General features: G+C 34.4%; 2 protein-coding genes across 5 annotated transcripts in view; both read left to right on the top strand.

Annotated features, from left to right (window-relative positions):
- Positions 1-12,781, top strand: part of LOC136037695 (uncharacterized) — a gene marked incomplete in the record, with an annotated part of 547,833 nt that overhangs the window by 356,194 nt on the left and 178,858 nt on the right.
- Positions 1-12,781, top strand: part of LOC136037687 (kinesin-associated protein 3-like) — a 107,928-nt gene that overhangs the window by 69,364 nt on the left and 25,783 nt on the right. For 2 of the 4 annotated variants that reach the window (XM_065720441.1, XM_065720442.1), the window contains 3 exons: positions 4,333-4,501; positions 7,973-8,076; positions 10,145-10,348. In XM_065720441.1, coding sequence (XP_065576513.1) covers positions 4,333-4,501; positions 7,973-8,076; positions 10,145-10,348 — 477 coding nt within the window. Of the gene's footprint in view, positions 1-2,936; positions 3,144-4,332; positions 4,502-7,972; positions 8,077-10,144; positions 10,349-12,781 lie in introns of all 4 variants that reach the window. The other 2 variants (XM_065720440.1, XM_065720439.1) reach the window with 2 other exon arrangements.

The raw sequence follows: 12,781 nt of genomic DNA, 5'->3' as shown, positions 1-12,781 counted from the left end.
TTGAACATTATTTCTATGCCCTTTGTTTTAGCTTTTTGGATACGTCTTGCCACATTTGATGGTCTGAGCTGTTGGACAAAAATTCCTTTTTTTTTGTTCAAGTGACGTATACTTTCCAATCGTTGAACGTTAAATCAAGTCACCATAAATTAGAAGTAGTGGGACAACTTTGTAATTCGGTTACTTAGCATTTATGATACTGCTGTCCCGATCTCTAAGTCCTTTGGTGCTGGATGTACTTTTACCCACTATCTGCTTCAGACTTCTTCAAACCGCAGCGCTGCCGGCCACTGGCACGTCTATGCTGCAAATTGAACCGTTGTAATTGTCACTGACGCATGTCTTCAAACTGTATCTCGTGGCACCTTATCTTCTAACTGGATATTTCTTTGTTCTTCTTGACTCATTTTAATTGTCGTGTCACCAGTAGTCTAGCCATATATTTCTTTGTTCTTCCTTCTCTAGGTTATCATTTGACCTTAGCATTTTTTGCTTAGCTACGTTTCTTGTGTAATTTTGCCTGTATCATTGACACTAAAACTATACAACCATTACTGAAGCAAATATGACATGTGTATGCTCTTGAAATGTATTCAGAAATATGACGTCACCCACAGGATTTTTTTTATGAAGGCTCTTAACGAATTTTCTCAACCTCTTGACCTATAAAGTCGTTTTTTAGGCCCGAAAATCGCAGGATGCCAATGTTTTCAAGAAAATATGGAGGTGTTTTCGAGAAAAAAAAACATACATAAACATATGCACAATCATTGCTTCTATATATATATCTATATATATATGGAGGTGTTTTCGAGAAAAAAAAAACATACATAAACATATGCACAATCATTGCTTCTATATATATATCTATATATATATATATATATACTAACTGTTGGGGTGGCGCTTCGCGCCACCCCAACACCTAGTTGGTGGGGGCGCTTCGCGCCCCCCCCAAGCCCCCCCGCGCGCGTAAGTCGTTACGCGCCATTGTAGTTGTGTCCCTATGTCCCACCTGTGAATATAGATATATATATATATATATATATATATATATATATATATATATATATATATATATATATATATGTTTTTAACTACGTAAAACTTGCGAATATACAACATCCTTTGCTGTCCCATTGTCTGTGCATATAAATAGATTGTCAGGTTTACCGACTCTTGAACATGCAACATATAATGGTCAATGGGAAAACAATCCGTATTCAGATCTATACCTCATGATTCTAATGATTGCCCTTGAGCTTTGTTGATGGTGATTGCTAATCGACCATTCCCTGAGTCGCCATCGTCATTTATATATCCCCCTGTGCACCCCGGCGTCCCCTTTGTAGTTATGTCCCTGTGTCCCGGTCGTCATTTATATTCCCTGTGTCCCGGTCGTCATTTGTGTCCCGGTGTCCCAGTCTCTGATTTCTCTTTGAGTGTCCCGGGCGTCATTTATATTCCTTGTGTCCCGGTGTCCCGGTCGTCATTTATATCCCCCTGTGCCCCCCGGCGTCCCCGTTGTAGTTGTGTCATTTATATTCCCTGTGTCCCGGTCGTCATCCCGGTATACATTCGTTTTTGAATTGGTATATGATGAAATAAATTTTTAATTTTTTCCCTTTTTTTCCTTTTAGTTTTTTTTTATTGGTTTTGACCTTTTTTTAGGTTTTTTAGTTTTTTTTTTTTTAGTTTTTATTGAAGTTTTTATCTTTTTAGTTTTTTTATTTTTATTTATATTTTTTTAGTTTTCTTTTTCTCCTTTATTTTTCAGTTTTTTTCCTTTTTTTAGTTTTTTTTTTCTTTTTAGTTCTTTTAGTTTTTACCTTTTTTAGTTTTTTTTTAGTTTTTTAGATGAAAATTTTTTTAGTTTTATTCCTTTTTTTCTTTTCAGTTTTTTATTGGTTTTTACCTTTTTTTTAGCTTTTTTAGTTTTTTTCGTTTTTTCTTTTTACTTTTTTTTTAGTTTTTATCTTTTTTATTTTTTTTTATTTTTATTCTTAATTTTTTTTTATTAGTTTTTAGTTTTTTTTGTAGTTTTTGCCTTTTTTAGTTTTTTCAGTTTTTTTTTTAGTTTTTAGATTTTTACCTTTTTTAGCCTAACCAGGATTTGAACCTGGGACCTTCATTCTCCGTTTTGACACCCTCTCTCACCGAGTGACTACTCCAGCATGTTCATTTTGGTGTTTTAAATGGTATATTATTAACCAAATTAATGTGTTTTACAATATACTAAGCATCGTCATAACAAAAATGACGACAACTAATTTCATGACGTCAGTCAACACAGAAATTAAGTTCTGAAATTAAGTCATGAAATTAGTTGCCGTCATTTTTGCTTTGACGGTGACGTCATTCAAGTTATATAAGACATATGTTCACGTAGAAATATAAGTCTATGCCAAAAAACTTGCTGCTGATAGAGAAAGTCAGAAAAGAAAGCGTGCCGAGGAACTATCAGCAGCAAGTTTTTTGGCATAGACTCTTTGAGCATCTTCATCAGTCATTGTAAACTTAAACATTAATAGATTTCTACGTGAACATATGTCTTATATAACTTGAATGACGTCACCGTCAAAGCAAAAATGACGACAACTAATTTCATGACGTCAGCCGACACAGAAACATGACGTCACCTGACAACTAATTTCATGACGTCAGCCGACACAGAAACATGACGTCACCTGATCCACAGACAGACAACTTATTTTTATATATATAGATATATATATATATATATATATATATATATATATATATATATATATATATATATATATACAAACTTATAATTTCCAAGAACACTCATTTTTTGAATATAATCAGTAAAAGTAAGATATATTACTTTTTCATGTAACGTAAAATATATTATATATGCGATAGGGTGTAAAAATGAGAAAAAAAGCAATATGAGACTGTGCGTATTTCTTTAGCAGAAGATCAAGAATCACTGTGTTTGCTGTTACACAAGGATCACACAGCTTCACCGTCGTGTTCAGCAGCAAAAATCCAACTTTCTTTTTGAATACGTGAGCGCTGTCACTGTTAAAATCGATGAATTTAGTTGTGAAACACGTGAAGAATCGAAAAGTAGTGAAAAGAAGGTAGAAAAAAAGAGACAAGAAGTTATTTATGACAGTGTAAGTTTATTGTGAGCGTTTGTGTTCATAGTTGGGAGCACTGTTGACTTTGCTTGCTTAGCACGTTTGACAATTTTTGTGAAAAGTTTTTGCAGGCAAGTCTTCTAGGTGGCAAGTCTTCGCCTATGAATTTATAGAACCTTTATTAAGCTCTGAAAAGAAAAATTAAATTCATGGGTACTGTCTGTATTGTGCAGTTGATTTTAATTCCCCCCCCCCCAGTAAGATTAATATAGGAGTTTTTGTCTGTAAATTTCTTGTATTCAATTCTATGTTTCCTCCTTCAAAAGAACAATTTACAAATCAATCTATTCAATTAAAAAGGATTTTCATTTGGTAGAACTGAAACTGAAGGTAAATGCATTTCTAATCATGATTGCAGCAGTATCTACAATGTAGCAAAGGACGAACCACGGCTGCATAGTAACCAAAAAAAAATGTGTTTAAAAATAACTAGAATTGCCATTTCTCTCTGATTCAGGAATGTCAAAACACGGATCAATAACTTTTACTGTCTTTGTCTTTATCATTGGATATTGTGATTAAAAGCCCTTGAGAAAAATTTCTTTTCAAGAATTCTGTAGCTGTTTTTTTACAAATAAGGGTGTACATTATTTTTCAATGTTTTTAGACACCAGAATGTTTTGAATGGGGATTAGAACTGTTGAGCATCGGGGTCAATCGTTTTTATCAATCGAAAAGCTCGCACTCCCGATGTCACCGCGACTCCAAATTTACTAGGGTCTCAATATTTTCAAGTCCAAATTTTTCTGATTTTTCTAATCCAAATAAAGTTACATATCCTTTTCAGCTTAGGTGTACTTCTTACTCTTTCCTGTGTAGAATTTGTCTCCTCAACGTAAAAATATATATGAGGGAATGGCATATCGGATTCAGTAACCCTTCGGCTAGTTAAAAAGTGACGGATTTATACGCTTTATTTTTTTTTCTATTGACAATGAAGAGGGAGAGAGAAGGGGGAGAGAGAGAAAGACAGAGACTGACTTATAGATAGATAGTCAGAGAGGGAGAATGATAAATTATAAAAAGTTAAAGACCACGGAAATAGATGCTTTTGGTATCTAAGGAAATGAGTTAAGACCAGTACCAAAGATGACGAAAAAACAATGCGACATCCTTGATTTCAACGTATGTATTAGGAAAGCTAAGCTAGTTAATTTTTTTTCAGGTGGCGAGTGAAACTCTGGAATATCTGCATGTGATCCTTCATCAATATAGGCACGATAATGCATTGGCGGAAGTCTGTCTGAAAGTGCTTCTAAATTTATCTTTCTCTACTATGGCTAGGGGTCAGATGATAAAACTAGGGTATATTGATCTGCTTGTCAAAATTTTAGGTAAGAAATGTATATCATATAATTTCAAAAATATTTATTTTCAAGCTATCAATACTAGATTTTGTAGTAGCAAAAAGGACTGATGCTCTGCTTGGCACATGTGGAGCAAGAGGTTTGATTCCGGCTGTCGCAAGGCTGGGTGACACGCCTGTTGCCTATGTCTTTAAAAACCCAGCAACCCAATTGAAAAACCGATTATTCCCAGTATGCCATCAATGCCTCTGGAAGATCTGCATTCTTTTTTTATGAATACCAGGCATTTGGATATGTCTTACTCCATTATTATTTTATTTTAACAAATTCAGTTAAAAATAATAAGTGAAAACAGGAGAAAAAATTATGCAAATGTTTTAGATGTCCGCTGAAGCGTCCTAAATAAAAAAAAAAAAAATACAAAAAAAAAGTCAAAACGTAAAAGTTAAAACTTAAAGCAAACACTGAAACTAAAATAAGGTGAAAGGGTTGAAATAAAGATTTTATTGCAGTTACAAGAATTATCATAGTTCTCATATAGCAAAAAACCAAACTGGTTTATAAAATAGAGCAATACTGAGTAACTGGAATTTTTTAATAGAAAATGATATGTGGTAAGTCTACGGTATTGGTAACTGCCGATGTTTACGGGAATTTATTTATTTTTTCTCTGCTAAAAAATTGCTCAATTCTGGTTGAATCATTTCAAGAAAGTCTGTTTGGCTGTTGTCCTTTTTTCCTAACAAATTTTCTGTCTCATATGTAAAATATTCAAAATTAAATGTGGGTCTGGTTCTGTTTTTATATAGTTAACAAAGCAGAAATAGTGATGTGCCATGTTCAAAATAATTTCTAGGCTATTTTCTTTTCTTACAATTTTTATTGTAACTTCGAATCTATATATTGGTGCTAATTATTCCTGATATTATTTTTATTAATTAAAAAAAATAAAATTTCTTTCTCCGAAAAAGGAGTTTTCAAAGAAAACTAAAGAGCTACATTAAACCATAGACGAGCATAAATAAGGTCAAATAATCATCAAACAGTTCGTGATAACGGACTGTAAGTGAGGAATGACTCAGTATAGTGATAACCAAAATTCTAAAAAAAACGGAATTTTGATATTAATATACATAAAAAAAAATCGGCTTATTATGCTGATTCCAAATGTATAAGATTCATTAAGTTATAGATTACCAATCAAAAGCTACGAACTTTAGAAAATTCACCCAATTTTCAAAAAAGGAAAGAAACACTCTTAGAGTCAAGAAATCTTAATGAAAATCCCCACATCACATTCAGCGTATCAAATAATCTTACTGCAGATGCTTCAAGCTCCACTTTTCACAAATGTGAAATTTACTATTTTTCGCCAGAACAAAGATCACGGATGCGTGCTTATTTGTTTTTTTTCTCCTTGCGCAATTGTATCAGGTCCTAGAATATCGGGAGAGGGCTCATTTGAACGGAAATTAAAATTTGTACTGCCCTTTTTAAGTGACCAAAAATATTGGAGGGTAGCTACCCTCTCTCCCTAATCCTTCCCCCCAAAATTGCCCGATCAAAATTTTTAATAACCATTTTGTACAACATAGTTTCCCTTGGGGATAACATGCCCCCCCCCCTCACAGCTCTCTGGGCAATGGCTGTAAGTTATGAAATTTACCTGTTGCTTACGTACAATATTTGTTATTTGGAAATATTCAAATTTTCAGATTTTCTGTATTGATATTTACTGATAGGGAAGAATTTTCTGTGGGGAGGAAACTTTGAGGGTGAACTTTCCAAGGGGAATTTTAAACTGGGGTAATTTAACATAATGCCTACACGAAATTTTTTTATTTGTCTTACAAAGCAACTTTAAAATGGGAGGATTTCCGGGAAAATTTTCTACGGAAGAGGAAATTCCGGCATGATTTGGAAAGCGAATAGAAATTAAAGTCTTTTTCAAATGAAATTATGCGAAGAAGAATTTTTGATGCGGAATCGCCCGCAAGAAATTCTAAGGGAAGAATTTTCAGAAAGGTTTGAATGTACGGAATTCACTATCAGTGAATAAATAAGACCCAGTACAAATATAAATTACCACAAACAGGAGTAGGGATTACGCCCCCTAAGCCTTCGAGTGTCATCGAACTGAAAGTAATTTTTTATTCCAGGCTGCGTGTTTTTATTCATCATAAGATCAATGATCATCATAAGATCATCTTGTTGATCATAAGATCAACAAGAAAAAAAGAAAACCACCAGAATAGTTAAGATTACTCAAAAGATGTAATGAAAATAGACTTACTGTTTAATATATAATGAGCTTTGTTTCCAGCAATTTTAAATGGCAATAGTCCTTTTTTTCAATGGATTTGAACATATACGTACAGTAGATTTAAACATCAAAATAATCTTAAAAAACGCATCAAAAATTTCTTTATATGTATTTTTATTATGATTTTGTGAGTCAGGATTTTTTGGGAGGGTTTTACTCCCCTTCCCCCCCAGACCCCCTATATATGACCTTTATTGTTGATATAGACAATTTAATAGAAAAAAAGCTGGGAGTTTATCTAGCCGTTAGCTCACATCATATCTTGGTTAGGCCTGGGCATGATTGGAAAAAGAAAGATCAGAAATTAGATTTTAAACATTAAAGTTTCAATTTTCAGCTAATTATTTAAGAACGAGTGCTGAAACGTAAGGGTCGTTGAATTGAAAGGAGAAGCATTTTAAAGCACTGAAAACGTTTTGTCGGGAAAATTTTTTGGCGTTTTTCCGGGCGTATTTTTGCACGGGGTGGGGAATAACCGTTGTCAAAACAATATTATCAGCATATTAAGTTTCTCGATGTCCAAGGAGCTACGTCTGTAACTTTAAAACGAATTTTGACAAGCAGTCTCTCCCCCCCCCTACATCCCACCTCCTGTAACAAAATGTTTTATTCATATGATCGATGGAACGATCCCTAAAAATTCTAAAACAATAGCTAATTCAAAATCATAAAGGACCTCCAATGTCTTTTATAAAACCAATGTGTAAACAACTGGAAATTTGAATTATTTATATACCTTGCCAAAGGGACTTTTTGTCATTTCACCCTGGAGGCATATTAGCTGGGTATTTCAATTATTTTGAACATATTTGCTTTCTCTAAACTGTGATTGGAGGTCTAAAGTGGGATTGGATTGGAGGTCACTCGGCCCCGGGTAGACCAAAAATAGCATGGGAGGTGTCTGGTTGCCTTTCATGGGCCCATCGAATGGTAATGCGCTTTCAATTTCCAATCAAATGCCCTTCCAAGTTTCTATGGTCACCCCTTCAAAACAACGGGGCTAGGAAAAAAACAGATAAATAATACATCGAAGGTAAATGGCATTTCATATGCAGTGATGGTTGTTATAAGACACAAAAATAATACTAGGCTTTAAGTTTGTTTTAAAAGTTGAGAAAATTATGATTGTGATTGAAGATCACAGCTTTACAGCTGCCGAATCATTTTTATTTCAGGATCATCTTCACTTGTTCCACATTCGATTCGTTTGATCTACCAGCTTTCAGTAGACGAACCAAATCGTTATCTTCTAACAAAATGCGACCAACTGTTGTATCAGGTATTTGAACCCCTTCAATTGCCAAATTGGTTGAGTCAAATTTTGAATTTCTGGCCTTGGTACTTTTTATCTTTAACGTTATTCATCCTTGAAGTCATTTTCCAAAATTAGGGCTTTATGTAAATAGTGCCAAGAATGACAGGACGGCATTTTGACAAAAGAATTAATAGCAAATGCACTAAAGATGCAGTTCTAGACATTCTTCATGCTTAGGCAATCACATACAAATCCTAGGCATTTCCCTGTTTATTAGTAAGATTAATTTAAAACTCCTTAGTTTTAATATTTTTAGTTATTTTATGTAATAAATTATTTACTAAAATTTATTTAATGGTTGGTTATTAGTAATTTAGTTGTTCGTGTTCTTCTTCGTAAATAAAAACGAATTGAAAAAAAATTGACATTGAATTGAAAAATTTGAAACGTTCTTACTCTATGTTTTAATTTACTTGTCCTTAGAAAAATCTCGTAACTCGCACAGAATAGGACATTTTTGCTTAATAATTGCATACTCCTATATCCAAGTGCCATATTAGGTACTTTGGACGTGGGTGTGGGTTGGGTTTGTTCGACAAGGTCACAAGAGTGTCAACCTGTAAAAACGTTAAGAACTTTTTTGCTCAGGTTTGGAAGGGTCATAACTGATCAGAAGAAGAAAAAATGTCATTATGGTGTGTTTTCCTGGGAGACCTATTTTTTTGCTTCTTTTATTTCTAAACTATGCCTCCTATAAATTAAAAATATGTTTTGATGTGGAAACAATATATAACAAACTTGAAAACCCAATAATACCTTGCTTATTTTTATAGCAATGGACTCTCAAAACTTTTTAGGCAGATACCCGTACTTTCAAGCAGTTATATACCTGAAGTTGTGCTCTAATCTTCCCCTTTTTTTATAGTGGTGTTCCCTAGTGAATCCTATTAGGCCCAATTTATTACTTACAGTGATAAGTATCTTGGTGTTGTCTTCAACTGTCTTGAATATAGCCAAAATTTATGTTTGCTCTATTCCCCCCTGAGCTGTTGGTTAATGCTTGAAATTACTGCGTGTTACCATCTCAAGCGATTTAAAGTAGTATTCCCGTTTAAACGATATTTTACCCCGTATAAATACCTGATTTCTCCCATCTGAAGCTCCTTAAAAAGTTTAAATGTCTCAAATCACTATGCTTGAAGATTTTTTTTTCATTTGTCTCACCGATCCTTGAGCCCTCATGTTCTATTTGACATCGTCAAGGAGTTTTTGGACAGAATAGAGGCAGTAAAAAAAGGTGCTTAGGAAATGCCTAAGGGTGAAAACTCCAACAAAACACCAGAATAAATATTCTCAAGAATTTCAGAAATAGAAAATTTGAGAATAAGAGGATATTACAACCAGTCGTACATCCCGTTGAACAAAGACATTGGAGGAATATAGGGTTCCGTTAGTTTTAATTTGTTGATAGAAAAATTCTTAAGAGAAATAGCTGAAACGTTAATACCTTGACTACAAACAGATTAAAAAACCTGACTATATGCTGATCAAAGTTTGAATTCAATCAAAATGTGCATCGATAACTCTTAATCAACTAAAAATATCAAATTATTAATTCAATCAAAATTAATCAAAAAAATATCCATAACCTTTGTAGTCTATATATATAACTAAATTGTGTATCTGCTTATGGAATGGTAAGTTCTAGTAGTGGCATCAGTTCGTGGGAGTTTGAGGGACGGGTGAAAAATATATTTTCCGAAACCTACAGGGGAGAGATCCATTTTTTCTTTTTTATCAATTAAAATACTAATCAAAAAGGCATTATTCTATGGAAATCCCCCCCCCCCAAAACGTACTTCTCAAAACCCAGGGAGGATGGTTGAGGAAAAAGAATTTAGAAAAGACATACCCCCCTCGATTGCTGCGACTGAGTATGAGCAGTGTCTCGTTTCTTGCATTTTAGTCCTCCTTCCCCCCTAATTGATGCCACTGAGTTTATAAGCTGTTTTTTTTTCTTTGATTTCAATGTGTGATTTCCCATTGTCTAGTTTTAACAACCAGGGAAATCAACTTTGATTTTTTGTTACAGTTGAACAAGCTCATCTCCACCCCTGCTAACTGGTCTGATGAATTATTAGCACTTTGTATCAATCTGTGCTTAGACGAGGGAAGTACGCGCTCTTTCGTTGAGAACCCTGAACAGCTTTATTTGCTTGGAACCAAGGCGAAAAATGGTCTCATTTTAAGACTATTACGAACTGCCAGTCAATATCTCTCATTGCCTCTTGCTAAAGTGAGTTTTTTATTTTCATCTTTAAAAGATTTTTTCCCAGTTTGTTGACTCATCCTCAAGGGTTTTCATAATACCAAGGTGTATTGTTGTAGTCATATATACAAGGCCATATCTAGGAAATGGGTTCCATGACTCATAAGAATGTATATAAACAAATCTTTGATGTGTTTTTGTAATTGAATGTTTTTATACCTCCCACCCCTTCCCCCCTAATCCCTTTATTGTCAGGTGGTATTATTCAAGTATAAAATAAGGTGGTCCAGGATCATGCTGGGGCACGATCTGAAAAGATGTATTTAGGTTAAAGTATGTGGCCTGTGCTTGTTAAGTTGGCAAACCGATTTTGCCGTGACTATGTACTGAGTTCTTCTTAGTTATTGAAACGAATCGGCCTAGAAGTAGCACCAGATTACTTGAAGAAAGAGTTGGATACAAGAATGGTGCTAAAGGAGCTTTGCAAGAAGCTCAAGCGGTCAATATGGAGGCATATTTACAAGGCCCGGTTTTGCATGTTGGAGGGAAGATGTATAAGTTGTGACTTCCAGAAAAGTATAAGAAAAGCCTCAAAACAAATACATGGGTTATGATCCAACACGGCTTCCAACACGTTTTGTAGAAATACTAGTTCATATGTATTTGTTAGTTAAGTTGGTAGTCTCCAGAGTTGGTAGTCTCTGTCTCTAGAGTTGTGGCAAGTAAACTTGGAGTAAAGCAGGTCTGCTCGACTTCCCCAAGATTGTTTTCACTGTATCTGAATGATTTTGAGGATATATTGGAGCAAAAAGGAGGCGTCAGTGGTACAGCTTAATATGACGGAGTTCTTTGCTCTAATGTTTGCTGATGATATTGTCCTGTTGGCTGACTCATCAAAAAATGTACAGAAGCTTTTTGGAAGTTTTAGAGGGATATATATAAGGAAACAAGGTAGTGCTTAATGTTAACACATCAGTGGCTTTTGGTTATTTTGGGAAGTGAGAAGGGGGAGAAAAAGGATTTTGGGCTTGGAATGGAAAGTTTACCTGTTGTGGATGAGTTTATTTACTTGGAGTGTAGGTTAACAAAAGAGGGTAAGTGGGGCAAGCGTGTAGAACTAGTTGAAAAAAGAGGAATGGGCTGTAAGAATGGTCCTAAGTAATCCCTTCATGTCAGTTGGTCTTGGAGATATTAAGGCACAGAAGTGGGTGTTTGAGACTATGATTAGGCTGATAATGAAGTATGGAGTTGAAGTTTGTTGGTTCTGATAAGGGTATTATACTAGAAAGATTACTATTAAAGTTTGTAGAAGGGAGCTAAAGTTAAGTGAGAGAGTTTATAGACTAGTTATGAAAAATCATTTGGGAATTTTATCTTTAAGAAGTACGAAGGCTTGTAAAAATGGGGAAGTATTGGGAAAGAGGGGTAAGTGGAAGAAGATGCTTGTGGGTAGTAAAGATTAGGGCAATTTTGTATTTTTGTGGAATGTTGGATGAATGAAATAGGAGGTACGGTAGGAGTTGGCAAGTGGGAGAGGTGTCCAAACATGCATATTCTATTTTAGTCGATCAGGATATATAGAAGTGGGGGTATCACAACGTCTGATTCTCTTGGTTAGTATTCTAGGTAAAAGAAGAATGGAGAGAGGAGGAATATTTTAGAGTTGGGCTATCTAGGGAGGATATTAAGTGGGTAATTTCTTATAGAGGTAATTTTTTGCCAATTGGGGGAAGAAGAAGATATTTGCGAAGGGTTAGAATGAAGAGTGGTCCTTACAGTTGCCTTATATGTGGAGAAAGAAAGGAAATTTATTTTATTTTCTGGGGAAGTGTGAAGGGTTAAGGGTCTTGAGAAAGAACAGTTTTGGAATGGATGAGGGAAATGAACCTTGGGTAAAAAGAAATTACTGGGAAATGGGTGTTTTATTAGTATTAAACTATGGTCGGGGTTATTTGTGTGGGTATGACCCATCGTGAGGGTGTTAAGTGATGACTTTGTTTGTTTATTTGTATTAGTAATTTTAATGGTTTTCTGCGCTTTAAGCGTGTTGTTAATTGTATTTGTATGTTTTTTGTCGCTTTGTAGCTATGGCCCTGTGGATTTTTTTGTTTGTGTCAAACAGGCTATACTATTGTACTATACGCAACACCAAAAATGAGCAGAAATTAAGTCAAATAATTTTCCAATCTAAAACTACTCCGGAACACCAACAATTTTTAAATGAAACCCCAAAAGAACTGAAATTACAATAAATAACCGAGTCAAACTCACAACGAGCAGAAGCTAAGATGAGTAGGGCTAATGCCCTCATGTCTACTGAATATCAGAGTATAATTTGTCTTTACCGAAAATAATCCTTGTTGCAAGCTGAATGTTTTTATTTCTGATAATGTTAAAAAAAAAAACAGCTTCTTAACCAAGACTGCTGAAAAAACAACAAATGAATGTGGATTGACTGTT

The sequence above is a fragment of the Artemia franciscana genome, chromosome 17 (genome assembly GCF_032884065.1).
Source record: "Artemia franciscana chromosome 17, ASM3288406v1, whole genome shotgun sequence".
NCBI classification, from domain to species: domain Eukaryota; kingdom Metazoa; phylum Arthropoda; class Branchiopoda; order Anostraca; family Artemiidae; genus Artemia; species Artemia franciscana.
The sequence above is the reverse complement of the archived record's forward strand: the minus strand, read 5'-3'. Positions and strand labels throughout refer to the sequence as shown.